General features: G+C 38.3%; 1 protein-coding gene across 3 annotated transcripts in view; it reads right to left on the bottom strand.

The window, feature by feature from the left end:
• Positions 1 to 16065: 16065 nt before the first annotated feature.
• LOC120524016 (periostin-like) overlaps positions 16066 to 19849 on the bottom strand; it is a 72908-nt gene continuing 69124 nt past the window's right edge. For all 3 annotated transcript variants that reach the window (XM_039745816.1, XM_039745817.1, XM_039745815.1), the window contains one exon: positions 16066 to 16874. In XM_039745816.1, the coding sequence (XP_039601750.1) occupies positions 16831 to 16874 (44 nt within the window). In that variant the 3' untranslated portion in view covers positions 16066 to 16830. The remainder of the gene's footprint in view (positions 16875 to 19849) is intronic.

Raw genomic sequence — 19849 nt, forward strand, 5'->3', positions numbered from 1 at the left:
CTATCTATCTATCTATCTATCTATCTATCTATCTATCTATCTATCTATCTACAACAACATTTATTTATATAGCACATTTCATACAAATAATGTAGCTCAAAGTGCTTTACTTGATGAAGAAAGAGAAAGGAGAACAAAAAAGAATTAAAATAAGGGAACACAAATTAACATAGAATAAAAATAAGGTCCAATGGCTGGGGAGGTCAGAAAAAAAAAAAACAAAACCTCAAGACGGCTGGAGAAAAAAAATAAAATCTGACCACCCAGCCCCCTCTAGGCATTCCATCTAACATAAATGACCTCAATCAGTCCTGATTGTATTCAGGGTTCTCATGGAAGAATTTCACGATGATGGTCATGTGGACTTCTGGCCTTTAATTCATCAATGCAGGGACATCACCGTGCTTTGATCAGGTGGTGGTGGCGCAGATGGCCACCAGAGAAAACCAAAAAAAGAACAGAAGACAAAGTAGGTGTTAGTATGGATTTTGGAGCCACCATGAATAAAAATGATATTTAATTGAATATACAGAGCATCAGGATTAAACTAAGATGAAGCTATGAGAAAGTCATGCTAAAGTAATGAGTTTTTAGCAGTTTTTTTTTAATTGTTCCACTGTATTAGCCTGGCAAATTCCTATTGGCAGGCTATTCCAGATTTTAGGTGCATAGCAATAGAAATCCGCTTCATCACTTCTTTTAAGTTTAGCTCTTGGAATTCTAAGCAGACACTCATTTGAAGATCTAAGGGTAAGATTTGGAGTGTAAGGTGTAAGATATTCTGAAATATAAGATGGGGCGAGTTTATTTAAGGCTTTGTAAACCATAAGCAGTATTTTAAAGTCAATTCTGAATGACACAAGTAACCAATGTGGTGACATCAAAACTGGAGAAATGTGCTTGGGTTTTCTGTTCCTAGTTAAGATTCTAGCAGCTGCATTCTGCACTCGTTGCAATCGGTTGATGTCTTTTTTGGGTAGTCCTGAGAGGAGAGTGTGTTACAGTAATCTAGTCGACTGAAAACAAAAACATGAACTAATTTCTCAGCATCTTGCAATGTTATAAGAGGTCTAACTTTTGCTATGTTTCTTAAGTGAAAAAATGCTGTCCTAGTGATCTGATTAATATGTGATTTAAAATTCAGGTCAGAGTCAATAGTCACCCTTAAATTCTTTACCTCCGTCTTGACTTTTAATCCTAATGCAGCAAGTTTATTTCTAATAACCTCATTATATCCATTATTGCCAATCACTAAAATTTCTGTTTTCTCTTTATTTAGTTTGAGAAAGTATATCTATCTATCTATGTGAGTATCTGTGACTCTTCTTTTAGCTTGTGAAGTCTCTCACCTCTCTGACTTTTAATTTTTACTTACAGAACTGACACTCATTTTTTTACATCACTTCTTTATACACTCTATGTGTGACATACTGTACTTGCAAACCAGTGTCTCGCTCCCATTGGCCAATGGCTTACCTCGCACTATAGCTACTTCTATGCCTTCACACACTTCATAGAATACCAAGCTAAGGAGCAGTGTGGACCCCCTAATAGCATAGGTTGCTTATTAAATTCAGAGCAAGGAGTGCACTGTTCTGTTACATTTTCATGGGCCAGTGCCATTCACGTGTAGGACATAGGACACGCATAGGACCAGTGTCTCACTGACACAATGCTGCCTCAATGCCTTCACACATTTCACGGGACACAAAGCTAAGGCACAGTATGGGTCCCCTAATGCAACAGTATAACTGCCAGGGGCTGTTAATATACAAGTTCAGTTAATGTATAACTTTTTTGATCCTCAAATAGCATCACACCACAATATATAATGTTTGCAATTAATCTGGTGTCACACACTTAGGAGGCAGTCAACAAGCCTAAGTGAGCGAAACATCACGAGACAAAGGGTTGATGCGCAGTACTAACATCTCTCTCTCTGTTTCTTTTCATCAGACAAAGAGAAGAAAAAATAATTACTTACTTTGGGGTTCCAAGATGGCGTTACTTCTGGCCCTTCCAAATGACACTACTACCGATTCGCTCTGATGATACCACTTCCGGTCCACCTTTGATGACATCGTATCCATCCCAATGTTTCAACTTCACCTCCTGCCAACTCACTTCCTGTCTCCATTATGTCCTCTGTATGTAAACGCACCTTTTCTCATGTATCTGTATCAAATACCATACATGTTTTTTGATCCCTGTAAAAGTCTTTTTTTCTTGTCCAACGGACATTATACGGGGTCGGTCCCCAAACCTTTTTCCTTGTGGCAATCCATTTATTTCAAGGAGAGAACTTATTACACCAGATAATCATAGAAAATCAAGAGTGTTACAACAGCCTACTGTACTGTTTTGTTTCCAGACCAATGTTCCCTTGATTTTTTTTTTTACTTGTACCCATAAACAGGAATTGGGTTCAACTTTTGCAGAGTATTGTGGGTGCGGAACAGAACAAGCGGTGGTAAGAAACTTCAGGACAGCTGTCTTACCTAAGAGTATTGAGCAAACCCTGCTGACAGCCTTAAAGCAGAATGAAGTAGAAAACATGTTTCCCTGTTTGAGTGAACTCCACAAGATGTATGCCACATTACCAGTCACAACAGCCTCAGATGAGCGCTCATTGTCAAAGCTGAAACTGGTGAAATCAAAATTGTGCAATAGCTGTGGTGAGCAGTGGCTTTATGACCTCCTCCTCCAAAAAGATATTGACATAAACCGATCTAAAGTTCTAGGCATTTTCAAAGAGATGTCTACAAGGAAAATGTTACATGGTATAAATCCAGAAACAGCTTTAAAAATGAACAGAAAAGTAAAAGAAACATTATTTCCTTTACATACTTTTGCATTGGGTACATAACAATTTGCTTAACATTTTTTTAACAGTTTATGTGTTTTTTTCAGTTAGATGCAAGCTTTTAGGTTTACAAAATAGCTACCTTCTTATGCCTTGAATAGTAAGAAAAAATGCTCATTCATTTTTATTCCAAAGACTGGCTACTACAATGACCAGAATGACCAGAAATAAGTATAATTACATTATGGTCCAAGAAATTGTTTTAATGATTTCTGGAATATGCCCAAGAGTTGTGCCCCTGTCCATCTATAAGGGTGTACGCACACTGGGCACGTTTGTTCCATGCTGTGCACAAGTGCGATTGATCCCCCCGTACTCCCCCGCTGGCTTGCACTCACACTGTGCTTAACATTCTGGGCCATGACACTTTCGTCATGACCATGTGACTTCGTGTAAAGCCAAAGCGAGATCCAAACACGGAGTGACAGCATGCTTGTCAAAATGATTTTACTTATTTTGTGGTTGTTTTGGAGCTGTGTAGAGCAGAATAACGCTTTCCCCTCTTATGGATCTATTGAGATGTGCAGTGCTGCGTTTAATCATGCTGCACATACGAGAAGATTTTTACAGTGACAAATGATGTTAAGGGAGGAATTTGCAGCTTTTCATGTCTGCTTTTAACTCAAAAGATTTTGAATGAAATAAAAATTGAACTATTTGACTTGTTGCATCATTGGCATCATGTCTGTTTTCTGTGCTCGGGCATGTTTAGCAATCACATGGTTTCCGAATGCTTTTCCAAATGGGCCAGGGCACGGTATGGTTGGCCCAGCACGGAGCAATCACACTAGTCAAATGAATAGGACTTCACAGAGTTACTTGTGGACAAACGTGCTAGGGCAAGGAACAAATTGCCAGTGTAAATACACTCTAAGTCTCTACATGCCACTGCACTACAGGATCCTGTTTCACGATCAAGAAGGATACAGCGATCAACAGGAAAATGAGGAAAGAGACAAAGAGGAGCTTAAGATCAGTCAATCACAAAGAATGATCTAGTTATGAAAATACAGCAAATATGCACAGCCTCGACATATAAGCAGCTTTAACAATAATACCATTTTAATATAATAAGTCATCGATCCTGAGGAACTATTGATATGAGACAAGTGATAAAATTTTAAGTTAGACCCACTGGCCTGATTCCAGAACATTTTCAGTTTTGTAAATGACTATAAAAGAATGGCATCTTTTAGCATTATACAGTATGTTACTAGTATCACTATTTTACCAGCTTTCGTGCAAATACATTTTTCATCATGGAAGACACTGACCCATAAATATTTGTGTATACACCAAACTTTAGACATTTTTGTATTTCCTACAATGTTAGAAATTATTGGTAGTCATTAAAATCACTTATTACCCAAGCTATAAATATACAGGTCAGGCTACTCCTTTAGCAAACATAATATTGCGCATTACCAGGAAACATGTAAAATCAAGGCAGCTGATGTATTGTTCCTAATTCTCACCTTAATTATAATCTCAAGGGAATCTACATATTTCTACCAGGTGTCTCTAGAGGTAAGAAAGAGTAGATTGTAAACTTTGTAATATTAGCAGCCAGTGCTAATGCAACCCTAAATTAGATTTACAAGATAATCTAATCTAATTGTGAACTTGGCCCGGGCACAGACAGACGGACATCTTGTTTAAAACCACCACACGTTTATTAAACACAATATTTACAAGTATTGGTCACTCAGACCCAGTCCAATGGTCACACAGACCTTAGTCACGTGCACAAAACAAACCCCAAACAGTCACAATCCTGGCCACAATGCCTTGTCTTCGGGCCGCCTCCACGCTCCTCTTGCCTCGTCCTCCTTCCACCCGACTCTAGCCTCGAATGAATGGAGACGGCCCCTTTTATTCAGTACCCGGATGAGCACCAGGTGTTCCCGGCATTCCTCCTCTGGCCACGCCCCAGCGTGGCGGAAGTGCCAGCTGTCCTCCCGGCTGCTCTCCGGGCGCCGTCATAAATCTTCCCCCCAGCATTTTGGAAGTGCTGGGGTAACAGGTCCCCAAGGCATTGGGGCGCCTTCTGGCGGTGACCACCGGCCCCTACAGGGTAGGGCTTCCATGCCCTGTACCTGTGGCCCCCAAAGCAACCCGGAAGGCAACCCCCACGTGATCCAGGATGGGTGCAGACCCACATCCGGTCCTTCCCGTCGTCCCGGCCGGGTCATGGCCCCTGGCATCCCTGACATAATCTAATGTGTTTGTGACATTGCACACTGTCCTGCAAGAAATATCCATTTGGAAAAGTGTAAACTGTGGTAACAAAGGTGTGTACATAGACAAGAACAATGCTTAGGTATCTAGTGACATTCAAATGAACCTCAATTGAGCTCAGTTTGGAGAGATATTATGTTTTATTATGTTGTTATGTTATGTTATTGCATGCAATTGTGACCAGGTGGCATGGCTGCGAGTCCTGTATTTCACTGCCTTTGTAAGAGAACAGGGCACTGTTGCTAACATTCTCTTCTCCTTTCTCTCCTAGCAACATTGAGAAACTGCTGAGTGAGGACACTTAGCCATACCCCTTCTGGTTTGTACAATGCAATAATCCCGGCCACTCGGAAGGAGGCATCTCTTGCAATGGGAGCGACTCGCCAGATGGAGCTCCAGAAATCGACCCCTAATTTTGTGTCAAAGAGCCAAATACTTTTTTTGGTTTTACAGAGACACTAAGTGATGTTATTTTTGTTTGGACTGTTTTCATTAAATTGGACGACCCATTTAGTGTCCCAACTTTTCATTTGTTTGGCGACCTGTCATTCCTTCACACAATGCCAATCAAAGGTTACAGTATGTTTTTCCTTGTTATGTGTAATTAAGCAAGGATGGCTGACTATTTAAATGCACATTAAGCATGCAAGGATGTTTAATAGTATTACAACTAGATGGACAGTCAAAGACAAATGTAAATAAAAATCACATCTGACACAAAAGAAAGCTCAGCCTGCTATTTTGACACACTCCATGATCACTTGGCGACATGGCTCTTTTTAGCTTGTATTTATCATTGGTGTTTGTCACTGTCACTAAAGAATACTCTTTCTCTTCCAGAAGATAGCCATCTGGACAACTTATCACTGGACACATGCATGCACAGTCACTGTCTGCCTTTCCCTCCTTCTTTTGTTTTTCTGTTGACTTTTGAGATAAGCTATTTGATTTCAAAGCAACACTTTAATGCATGAAGGAAGGTGCCTATGCCCACACCAAACCAAAATGTTAAAAACAAATGGCAAACAAATGTTAAACCAAAGTGGTAAAACAAATGTTCAACAAAAACAAATCATCACACTTAAATTTGGAAGGGCTGCCTCATTGGCAAACAACAGAGTTAAGTTTTAAACTAAGCTTCCTGAATGAAACTGAGTGTAATGACTTAGAGGTTCTTTTAACATTTTTGTACCTTACAGAATTGATTTTCAGGATGTTATTATCTATTATCTTTATTGTTTTTTACTGTTTCGCAACCATTTTGTTGTCTTTTCAGGTCAGGTGGCTTTGTTTTTGTTAGTGGCATGTTCCCATTGCCACTATGTGATGCCCAGAAGTGCCATGGGATGGCATGTCATGATCAAACTGGAAAATATTTAAGATTATGGCACACTTTTCCTGGTGTCGAAGAGTTTGGATTATACCCAAAAAACATTCTTGTGGTGTTAGTATTAAAAGAACTAGAGGGAACCAAATTTGGTGTTTATTCTTCAACTTTGATTTTTTTGGGCTTTGGTTTTCTGATTTTTGACCATTGCCCATTTGAAACTTTAATTTTGATCACTTTCAATCAATCTGCCAGGTTAACATGGCAATAGCAAGAGAGGGAAAGAGAGAGACAGACAGACATTGGCAGAAGAAGGACAGAACATTGTCAAACTTGAAGTTCAGGGTGTGGATCTAGGTCTAGAAAAACGAAAGCCCTGCACGTGTGCTGTGTTTCTCAGAATGACATTGGACAAAAGAAGCAGAATGGGTAGAAAATAAAGGAAGGATGCAGTGCTCTTCCAGAGTGCTAGGAGGCAGGCAACCCAAGAGGTGCTAGGCATGACTGATCCACTTTAAAAAGACACAGTAAAGCTAGAGGTGGCAGCATATCCTGCCTACTAGAGAGCCTGCAGTACCAGAAAGAAAAACTTGGGGCACTAACACCTTCCTAGTAAGAATCAGGTCTTTTAAGAGCAACTAAAGTGTCATCGGTACTGTAACACCAGAAGCAACTAAAATGAGCTTTAGCCAGGTGTCCTTTTAGCAAAAGTGTTTCCAGGCTTTTGCCAGAGGAGACCCAGAGATTGGATTTGAAGTCTGATTCTGGTGACTTTGTAACAAAACCGCAACTTACAGTATGAAGAGACTGGAGGTGAGAAGGGTTAGCTTTTGTGTGGTCCTCTGATGTGCAGGTGGACGAGCCTCACCATAGTACATACAGGAAATTAGGACTTTATACAGTAGTTAACTCCAAGAGGGGGCAGGTTTGTCATTTGCTTGTTTAGTTGTGCTATGTTTGCTTCTTGAGTTAATAATAATAATAATTCTTTATACATTGGTGCCTCGTACTTCAAACGGTTCTAACTTTGAACGTTCCAGAGTTTGAACACTAAATTCAAAACAAACATGATCTGAGTTCAAACCATGCTTCAACGTTCAAACTCTGTGTGCAATGAAAAAATGCAGCAACAGAAAACATCATCAGCGTCATCAGTTGTGTACAGTTTTAGCGTAAGTACACCAGCTGTTGTAGACATACAGGCCTAACCCCCCTCCATCCCCCAACCCCCAACCCCCCTGGCCTTCTCTTACCAGAGTCCTATCCTGCCAATGTACTGTGCGGCCTGCTAACTTGATAGTTGTATCTGAAATAAGTAAATGAAGCCAGATCTCAGTAATTAGCAGAATGCAACTGTCCTTAACGATCTTATTCGCTGCAACCTGTAACTTTAATTTGTCCATCTTATTTTTAAGGGATCTTACTAGGAAGAGGAAGCTAGTGGGGTCACCTCCATAGCCACGCCAGCTTTACAGTCCCGCTTCTGCTTGGCTATGTCTGCCCGGATGACATGGAAGCAGAGGAACTCACTGTAACTGTCCACTCTCTGCATAGTCCTATTTTTTGGAGATCATACTAGCAGTAGACGTTATTCGCCCAGCAGAATGTCATTATGACAAAGAGCAATACATATGCATACCGCCATACATTTCATTTTTTTATACAGAATTCACATATTTTATTTATTGTTGTCATGTTTCAATTTATTATTTAGGGTATTTAATTGTGTTATTTTTACCTTAAAATATGTGTATTTGCTGTTTACATTTATTAAAATAGGTTTTGTTTAGGGTGTGGAAATAGATTAATTCACTTTCCATTTTTGGAAAAACTGATTTGGACTTTGAACAGTTCAAAATTCAAACGGCCTCCTGAAACGAAGTACAAGGCACCACTGTATTTATATAGTCATTTTCTCAGTACTCAAAGCACTTCAGTCATCATCATATCTTATCACGCCACTGCCGTATCTAGGTAAGAGCAGTGTCATGAGCATCCTTAAGATCCTAACCAGCACATGCAGGGCCTCGAAACATTCATGGAGAATGTGGTCCGTTGTTTGGGTGGGCTCACCACAGGGACATTCAGCGCTTGTTGTGAGGCCCCATCTAAATACTGTAGGTTGTCCCTTGTTTTGCCCACCTTTGACCTAGCTCGGTTAAGTGCGACCCAGTCTTTCCTAGAGAGGGATGTTCCATTGGGTAGATGCTCTTGAGGTGTAGGAAGAGCTTCTTTGGGATGGCTACAGTCAGTCTCTCACCACCTCTCGAGCCTATGTTTTGTGGACTGCTTTTGATTTAGGGGTTCCACTGGGGTGAATCTCTGACAAGAATGTAGTCGGCGATTTACCTCCTGGTGATGGTGAAGTGGGTGTCTGGAGTCCATCAGTTACTTGAACATTTCTACTCTTTAATTACTTTCTCGTCGTATATGGGGAGGTGCGATCCCGGCCAGCCTGTATAAAATAGGAAGGCACAGTTGAGAGACACTTCAGCCACCACAATTATGTAGCATCCACCTGGATGATGAGACGGCAGCCATTTTTGCACCAGTACGCTCGCCACACACTAGCTGTCAGGTGGTGAAGTGGTGAGACAGATAGCCAAATAGAGAAAGAGAATGATTAGGGGCCAGAATGACTAGGCCGCAGTGTGCAATATATTCTGAACATGGGGATACACCCTACTCTTTACAAAGGCTGCCCAGGGATCTTTTATGATCACAGACAGTCAGGACCTTGGTTTTATGCTTTGTCTGAAGAATGCGCCATTTTTACAGCACAATGTCCTCATCACTGCAGTGCGACATTAGGATCCACATTCAGACCACAGGGTAAGAATGGCCTTGCCAACACCTCTTCCACCAACCCAGGCTTTTCCTAGCTGGTCTCCCATCCAAGTGTTTTGTGGACCTGAACACACTTAGCTTCAAGTGGATGATCTGCTTGCCTTCCAAAGTGTTATTACTGTTTATTTTTTTCTTGTTAGTGTTTTTTTTTTTAATGCAGGGGTCTACCATGATGTTCTCTCATATCACAATATAAATAAAAAAAAAAAAAAATAGAAAGATGACATAAAAAAAAAAGTCATTGACTTGTCACTCTGCAAAAAATTATTCTCCGAACCTGGACCTGGAGTTTAAATATGTACCAGAAGACTCCATTCACATTGTCATTCATGAGCATCAGAGCATCACCCTCCAGGCTCATCTGAGGTACATAATATCACTCCAGTGTGAGAGTTGGCCTTGCTGCCAATCATGTCCTTTTCCATTTCTTCCACAGTGCCAAGAAGATGCCCCTCTGCCTGTATGCCCCAAGGCTGCCGGTAGGAGGTATCAGTCTGTGATCAGAGCACCTCACAGGACAAGGCCCGATCTGCTTGACCTTTGCACAAGTATCAAACCTTTTGAGCCCTAACAGGCTACCTGTTTCTGCTTGTTTTTATTTACTTTTGCACTTTAGAGCTCCTGTTTAGCTTTCATTTATCCAAGCCAAAGAATTAAACAGGGATGGCTAGATTGGCGCCCCAACATTTATTTTTTCCACCCTGTTGTTCCTCACTAGACCATAACATCAACTTCTCTATATTCTACAGCAAAAAAAAAGAAAAACATTGGAACCATATTAAACCAAAATGTTTAATATATAGCACATGGAACATGTTTCAAACACAACAAATAAAAGAATCCCACTCTGTGTAATCAAGCATCCATCTTGTCAGCATTGACAAATTTACTGGAGCAACACAATGCTAACAAATATGAGCACATTATATGCATGGATTAAATTTGTTGGAAAGAAAAGCCAAAGAAGAAAGAAAATGGAGAAATATATAGTTTTGTATATATGATATGCTGACATATTGCCTTAAATGACAAAGAAGGAAAAGGCAAGCTTAAAACTGAATCATGATGGGAATTAAGAAAACAAACTCTCAAGCCTCAGGCCATATCAATTGTATCTTTTGTGTAAATCTCAACAGGCTTTTTTTAATGTCTTTGGTTATGTATGAACATTTGCTCAGAGCTCATTCGAGTCGTGATTATTGGACAGATCCATGTCTCTGGTCCCACCTCGTTTTTGTCTGAGACAACTGGCATCATCTATGGCTCATCCTCCATATAATGTGTTAGCTAACGTATTACTCAGCAGGATAATACTAAATTAACCAGCATTATTGTAAAAAAATCTAATTACTAATAATTACTTCTAATTACTTGATATGACAAAGTCATACTAGACTGCAAATAATAATATTAATGCAATTGCATACAAGGATTAGTATTTAAAATTATTTTTGTCATCAACATTATTTTCACATTTGTGTTCAAAATGGCATCTTAAGGAAAATGTGTTTATTTTTTTACTGATGAACTATTCGATTAGTTCCATGACATAGTGCATGCATCTTTTTTTTAACACAAGCATTCAGAAAGACACACAATAATCCGGTTGTTTGCTACAGATGCCATATAATTACCAGCTAATGTGATAATTAAATGTGCACCTGTGCAGACCGTAAAGTAATTGCTGAACACAGGAAGTGTCCACACACATTGAGTAAAACCACTGAAATGCAATGTGACTTACCATGGGAACCTACAGCCAAGAACAATTCTGTGCACCCATGATCACCTGTGTGTCGATACTGTTGTATTGCTTTTAGTTCACATATGTGTGCTCAGTCACATTTGCGACAATCTAACAAGTGTGCCGATTTGCATAAATGCAGTTTGCTTTGACACTACCTCTCGTACAGTGCTGAATAAAGATATAAATCTGCATTATTAGCACACACATTGTATAGGTGTTTAAAGTTTGGTGCAAAACTTTGAGAAATGTTTGGTTGTGATATACACAATCACTATTGCAAAGCTGCATTTTATACATACACTTTCATTTTATCTGACAGTGCTTCACTTTTCCATGTAGATGGAACGATCACATAATGTATAAGATTTGTTATGAATATTATTACTCCTCTGTCACATTGATATATATTTTTACATGTTCGTTGTTGTCCAATGTTTCCAACACATTCATTCTTACCCAAGACGTGTATGCCGATCTCTGCCTGAATGTCATCTTCTCACTACGAGAAATGAAATCATGAAATTAAATATAGTTTTCCTTAATGTACAAATTATTGACTAATCCAAAAATTTGTATTTGTGATTATTTAGCTTACTTTAAGAAATCTTGTCGAGTACATTTTGCTTACCCCTTTGGCAATTTCTATTTTTCTAAATACAAGCAAAACGAATCCCATTTAAAGTATTTTTGTCTAGTTTTTTCATATGCATTTTTTGCAGTGCTGGCAGATCCTAGCCTGTTAGGACATCTCACGAGCTCTCATAATCCTGGTGACGTTAGGCATAGTTTCTTACTAACTTATGAAAATTAAAAATGCTTTAACTCCAACTTCTAAAAGTAGGACCAAAATAGCGTAACTCTAAGAATTTTGAGCCGAAGGACCATTTTCCTACTCTGAGATCCTTGATAAATACGGGCCCTGGCCTGCTTTTTGTGTTAAGAGGCCTTTTTTTTGAAACAGAGGCCTTTTTGAGTTTTGTGTGTCTTTATGAAAACAGAATCTCAGTCTTACAAAAATAAACATCACAATATTAAGAGTTTCAACTGAAATACAGTATATGTTTCAGAAAAGTGTTTCTTGGAAGAAATGAAGAAAATACCTATTCTTAAGGAAAATACAAATGTGAAATACCATTTCAAGAAATAGAATTACATTACCATTAATTGAAGGGCATTGGAAGTAAACTTCTGGTTGCATCATCTTTTATTGGCAAAATAAGACAATTATAAATTTTATGAAATCATCCACTCACTCCAGAAATCTTCTTTCTCATCCATCGCACAACCAGCTTGTGGGGCATATGCACTAACAACATTCATTATTATACCTCCATTACTCTGTCTGACACTGTTTTCACGTCCAAAACACTCTTGACATACTGGTCCTTCAAAATAACCCCTACCCCATTTCCCCTCCCATCTACACCATGATATAAACAATTTGAATACCCCCTTTGATCCACCTGGTCTTACTCCCCTTCCATTTAGTTTCTTGCACATACAATATATCAACCTTCCTTCTCTCCATCATATCGGCTAACAGTATCCCAATTTCTGCCAGCATCCTGTTGGCTCACAGTACTGGTGGCGGTCATTGTTAACCTGGGCCTTGAACAATCTGGTATGGAAGTTTGTATTGTTGTCCGCATACTGATCTGGCAAAATTTTACTCCAAATGCCATTCCTGACATAACCCTCCCTGTCTATCCAGACTTGGGACCGGCACAAAGAAACAGTGGCTTGTGCATCCCCTGTGGCTGGATTAACCACAAACTCGTATGTGTACTATCCATTTCCACTAACCCATCAACTACACTGTTTGTTGCTGCTTCAATTGCGCAACTACCTCTAATTTTTCTTACCACTTGCCTGTTCTGGTGTTATTTGGTATCTCCACTTTTGAGCCACTATTGTCTATTTTCACCACTTGGCCTGAGTCTAATGACTTCACTGATCAGCCATCCAGCTTTGCCGTCACTAACCACATGACTGGGGCATTCCAGAGTCTGTTCCTGAGTCCACACCACTTGATGTGCTTTTATGAATGGAAATAATTTAAATTTTTTCTTCTTTTTAATTCATCATGTTTTCTTGTTTTCTCTTTCCTTATGGAGATTTTGGAATACGTGGAGTTCACATTATTTAGTTTATTCATATGAGGCCTTTTCAAGTACCTTTTAACTTTCTTAAAAATATAAAAGGCAATTAATTGGTCAGATAGCAGAATGGATTTCAGGCCAGCAATCACAATTTTAGACTATTCAGGACCTACAGTATATACAGTACATAAATTGGGCTTCCATCATCAAGAATTTAGTGTTTGACATACAGCGTAAATACTTCTCAGGTTTTACAGCAAAGTGGTAAAGCATTTGACCTAAATAGCTGCAAAGTTTTTCAGAGAAATTATCCACATCAAGTAAAATCAGGTAGACAGTACAGTGCATGGCATGCAAAACACCAACCACTCATCATGTCAATAGTTTTTTCCTACAGCAATCACTCTTGTCAGTTGTAAATTTTATTCAAATATGTCTCCTTAGATCTCAAACCCTGCCCACATTCTACCAAAGTAAATTATTATATAAAGATGGACACAATATGGGGAATATGGGAAATTATATAATTTACACTATTGATTTATGTGTTATCAAATCTAATATGTAACGTGTGTTATATAGGCTTTTCCATCAACTGCTGCATATGTTTTGTGATGTGAGGTACACTTCAGTGATATCTGATAACAAGATAAATTCCAAGCAACTATTTTGTGTGACATAAATTTTCATTCATTCATTCAAATGATGCTCTGTGCCTGCAGCCCATGGGCACCATTAGTTTAGCAGAGAATCAGTAGTTTGTGACTGAGGATGAACGAGGACAAATGAGAACACATCAAGTGCAAAACTGCATGCTTTTTTAACAACAAAAGTGTCATGGTGCACTTCAAATAAAATGCCATCAACCAATATTCATCCATAAAACAACTCAAAACACATATAAAATTCGGCAATAAAAACAAATCATTCCTCCTTCATTAAAGATCCTTTCGAGTGAACCTCCTTGTCTCCTCTGCTCCCGCAATGCACAGCAGAGTTGACGCCACTGCCAGTGGTCTCCCTAATTTCCTCTCGGCTACCTCTGTGGGTCATCCAACAAGAGTCTCCAGAGTCCCTTATACTGCCACTGTCAGTACCTGCAGAGTTAACCTGAGCCATCGATCTCCCCTTTCCAATGTTCATCAGGGTCGATCCTGTCTCTGGAATGATGCTCCTTGATCCTCTGAGACACACTTGGGACTGTTACAGCCATCCAATCACCCATTTGGCTTCTCTGATCTTTCCTTCTCTTCACATTTTCAGAATCAATTCCTTCATAGCTAATTTTCTCTCCCTTCTCTTGTGTCTTTCAGTGTAGGTGCTGTGCTCACTGGCACACAGAACAGCTAATGACGGATCACTGAGCTGCATGTGCATAATTAATTAATCCATTCCCCCATTAGCACTCAATAGCCATTCATCTTTCCTCCACTTTTTCTTAAAAAAAATCTGTCACCTACCTGATCTCTCATTGATGCCTGGAACAGTGTGTCACACCTTTTATTTTTTTTTTACAGAATCATTGATTGTAATTCTTTGAGAAATTGATGAATCTGGCCAATCACAGAAACAAAAGGACTGAGTGACTGAGATTTTTTAAATCTCTGATTTATTGTAACACAACATGCACACACTCTCAGACCTACTGAAGCCAATCAGGGATGAAGTTATTTGGAGCCTATCATGTCAGTAGTAGACTTAAGACAGGAAATGTCTTGGTGCAGAGCATCACTTTATGAGGGTCCTCTCATGCATCATTCTATTTGAAGTGGGAGGTCAGAATTTGCAACTGGAATGTCCCCTTAAGTCAGAATTCCAACTTGGAAACTCGCAACTACTCTGTGAAATCCAAGCTTGTACAACTTCAGATCATCACATCAATCCAAAATGGTGAATGCACTGCAAACTTTAGTGAGAGCTGTAGTTTTATACCGTTAACACTTCTGTCAATTTGTATCTCAGTAAATCAGTTGTACACACAGTTCTGTCCAAATTATATTCATGGACAGGTTGCTACAATGTTTGGATACACAAAATGCATACTACTTATTCCGATGGAGGCAAGCACAAGTTTTCCTGGATGTGCCCATATTGGTTTTCCCAAAGTTTTACTGGAATACAATCAAATCAGATGTGATGTCATTCCCAGGTTTGACATCGAACTTCTGTGGTAAATGAACTTATGCTGTGCCAATTACCCTAATATGTATGTCCTCGGGATGTGGGAGGAAAACTAGCATTGACAGAAGGAAAATGTGAGTGAGTAATTCAAAATGTGGGATACTGAGCCCCTAAGGCAGCAGCACTAACCACTGGGCCACTGTGCAAATTGATTATACATAACTATGTGTAAAATAATATATAAATCTTTTATACCGTTCTCTTTGCTATATTTCTACTGAATCAACATCTTTGCATTAATGTATATTATAAACATTCATTTTAGTTCATTTGCTGTTCAGGGATAGATTTTTTTGCAAAAAAAAAGCTACAACAAGATGTATGTGTCTGTGTGATTGTGATTTACAGATCTGTATTTTGGAGATTAATAAAAAAAAAAGGTCTGCAGCGCACAAACCTCAAAATAATAAAATAATCCCAACATTCATTTTGTTCTTTTTTATTCTTTATGAATAAGTCTAAAGCCAGAACACTAAGAAAAAGTCATTCACTCATCTGTTCATTTTTCTTTTAAATTGTCGAGTTTTTTTTTCTGAATGTTTTTCTTGAGACTTCACTCTGCTTCTAGTCAGCTCTAGCCTTGAAGCCCCCTTAATGCTTACCATGAAGGCTACATTCCCTCCCAGAGGGGACGTCTGCAAGAATTACTACCAGCTGTTGGTTTCCAACTGGTAGTAGTTCCAAAAAGTTCAATTCCTGTTGCCACATCTAATTTTGTTTAATTTAGCATCGTGAAATTCAAAGTAAAGACAAAAAGACCCTGCAACTCAATAAAATCCTTTATTGAACATTCATTTCCACAAACATGGAAAAAGGCACCAAAAGCTTTTCAAACATTGTTTAAAAATGTACAATCAATATAAAAGATGTTTTGTAGGTACAAAAAGAATTATAAATCTTTAATTTTGCTTCCAAAAACAGGCTAAAACAAATTATAAGAAGCTGGAAATGGCAAATTGAGGAATACAAAAGTAGAGTTATATCAGAAATCTGGCCCATTGTCATTTTATGTGATTTACAGACATTCTTCAGTTAGTACCTGAAACCTGCCAAGCATTACTGATTTCTATAACAAAATGCAGACCCCACAGACTATATTTTGCAATGGTTTACCACGGTGAAGAAACAATTTTAATACACCAGCAATAATATTTTCAAATTTAATTCCCAATTATTGCCAGCATTGTTTTTTTCATTTAAAACTATGGGATATACATTAGTTTTGTTTCCCATTTCTGTGACTCCCACACCGAGCTCCTAAATATTTTCATTAGGTTGTAAAGCTTGTAGTTAGACAGGTCTTTTTAAATGCACTAATAAAAAAGAATTATTTAGGCTTGGAATTTGAAAACCCATTTCTTTCTATTAGCTGAGGTTTCATTTAGGTTTCCAGAACCAAAATTTAACCCTAATGAATAACTAGGTCTTGTAGCACCTTGTTCTGGTTTGGTCAATTCATATTTCTAGATTGTTCGTCATAATCTTTTATTCTCTTAAGTTTTGTGCTAAGCAGCATTTGTCCCATCATTCAGTTTTTCTCTTGACGGACTTTTCTTGTTCGTCTCTTAGGTACTGAAAAGAAAAAAAAATGATATATATCAGATTATATACTGGAGGTATGTAAAATAGAATTAAACCTAAAAAATCCATGTTGAGGTCTACATGTAACTCACACCAGGTTTTAAATCATTTGTTGAATATCTTAAACGTTTCGATCAAGAAATATTGTGTTGCAGTGCATGCTCTATGTATTAAAATTAGTGGAACAACCTCACTGAATATGCAATTAACAGATCACCATTGGCTACAACTATTTATTATTTTAGTGGCAAATAGAGGAAATGATGGGCAGATTTGAGATTATTAAAAGGGGAGAAATCATAACCATCTAGAAAACAAAAAAAATAAAACATGGATGAATATAAATTCATGTAAAGGTTATTTTGATCGATAACATCACCTCTCATAAATGTACATAGCTTTTCCCTTTAAATTTAAGTTTAAACAACAAGTGTACAGAGATTGTGCCGGTTTACAGATGACATATACACATGCCTAGTAAGGCTCACTAGCACACAACAAAATGAATACAAAATATACAAATAAAATATGCAAAAAAAATGGCAAAAAAATAACATCCTAAAAGAAGCTGATATCTAAAGCCAAACAATACACTTCTTTTGCTTTTTTTGCTTTTTTTACTTAAACTGAGTTTCTGATTTCATTGTTTTTGTTTTATTTATGTAATGAACATTGTACATTTCTTTATCTGTTTTACACATTTGCCTTTGTATGTAGTAAGGACGAAGTACACGGAGTGAATTTATTTTACCCAAAAAACATAATCTTGTTAGAGTGGGATTACTTCTAAATGCTGCTTGAAGTGGCTCAGTGGCTCTTAAACATTACATGAATTTATCAGGGCGTTTATAACTCCTTTGGGGTTCTTGATGTGATATTTGTATATCAATGTGTTCCGACCTCAGTTAGAAAAATGGTGTACAATTTACTTTGTGTTCTGAAGAGGACCTAGGCGCTGAAAATAATTATTTGTTTCCACTTCAGGCAAGGCTTCTAAGAGAAATAATTTGACACACCAATACTGAAGAACAAGTGTAATAAATTCTTCTTCTTCTTCTTCTTCTTTCGGCTGCTCCCATTAGGGTTGCCACAGCTGATCATCTTCTTCCATATCTTTCTGACCTCTGCATCTTGCTCTGTTACACCCACCACCTGCATGTCCTCTCACACCACATCCATAAACCTTTACTTAGGCCTTCCTCTTTTTCTCTTGTCTGGCAGTTCTATCCTTAGCATCCTTCTCCCAATATACCCAGCATCTCTCCTCTGCACATGTCCAAACCAATGCAATCTCGCCTCTCTGACTTTGTCTCCCAACCCTCCAACTTGAGCTGACCCTCTAATGTTCTCATTTCTAATTCCTATCCATTCTCATCACACCCAATGCATATCTTAACATCTTTAACTCTGCCACCTCCAGCTCTGTCTCCTGCTTTCTGGTCAGTGCCACCGTCTCCAGCCCATATAACATAGCTGGTCTCACTACCGTCCTGTAGACCTTCCCTTTCACTCTTGCTGATGTCCGTCTGTCCCAAATCACTCCTGACACTCTTCTCCATCCATTCCACCCTACCTGCACTCTCTTTTTTTCTCTAATGAATCTTAATTCAACCTGATTTGGTGAAATACCCTTTAACTCTTTGAATTTGACCCACACTTATCATTACATCACTTGATGTGAAAATTGCTCCGGGGTGTTGTACAATGGTTCGCCCTGTGCACTGACCCCTGAAGGTCATGCAAAAATACAATTTCCCCTCAGGAATTAATGAAGCATATCAAATCAAAATAAAAAAATCTTGTGTAGCCTTAAAACATAACTGTGGTCTATTTATCATCATTTGTTCTTTTTAGCAGGTTTCTCATATGGGAAACTAAAGGAGATAGGATAAATAGGTGTCCTCATGCTGTCTCTGGGGTCCTAATTTCAGGGTGTTACGGAGTTTCTGTGTTGTCATCCATTTTGAAAAGAGGTTGCTGGATGGAGAGGTTTGGTTCTAAAACTTGTTTATTTTTTTAAATACCTTAGGGTTTACTTCATATGCATGTGGTTAATACTGAGGTCAAGGAGGTCAGTTCACGGAGTGAATTTATTTTACCTAAAAAACATAATCTTGTTAGAGTGGGGTTACTTCTAAATGCTGCTTGAAGTGGCTCATTGGCTCTTAACCTTTATATAAATTTATAATACCAAGGCGGGACCCCTTTGGGGTTCTTGATGTGATATATGTATATCCATGTGTTCAGACCTCAGTTAGAAAAATGGCGTACAATTTACTTTGTGTTCTGAAGAGGACCTAGACGCTGAAAATAATTATTTGTTTCCATTTCAGGCAAGGCTTCTAAGAGAAATAATGAGGCCAGGCCAACTGGTACTGGACAAAGGGACATCATTTTGGGTAACTTCCAACACTCAGATGACAAGACATTTTGCTATCAATACAGTGTACCAAGTATTTAGATTAGCCTTCACTCAACCAGGTAATAGAACAGTCAAAAAGAAATAAAAATTCCTAATTGATCAGACTGTTACTATTATCTTGTTTTGCAGGCACGCACTTGTTTTAAACAAATACTCCACTACTCTGTTCATTAGCTAGGACTGACAGTTGATTTCAGTTCATTTTAAATTTCACGTGTTGAAAATATTTGTAGGCTATACATTTGCTGTGATGTGGTGGGGATAGATTACCGCTAGTTACATATATTTGCTATTTAGCTCTTATTTTTTATATAAAATATATACAACTTAGAGGCACCTCTAGATTTTATAGTCTTTGACCCTCATTTCAACTCAGAGTGGTCCTTGATTATTATTGCCCTGCTTAGTCTTCTATTTAATACATCTGTTTCTTTTTATATGCTACATTTCCACGTTTGTTTATTCACTTTTTTCTACCTGATTGGTGTTAAGGAAGTGAGATCAATTTGGGACAAGGGTCAGATATCTCTTTTTTTAAAAGAAT

Source organism: Polypterus senegalus, chromosome 2, assembly GCF_016835505.1.
Source record: "Polypterus senegalus isolate Bchr_013 chromosome 2, ASM1683550v1, whole genome shotgun sequence".
Classification (NCBI taxonomy): domain Eukaryota; kingdom Metazoa; phylum Chordata; class Cladistia; order Polypteriformes; family Polypteridae; genus Polypterus; species Polypterus senegalus.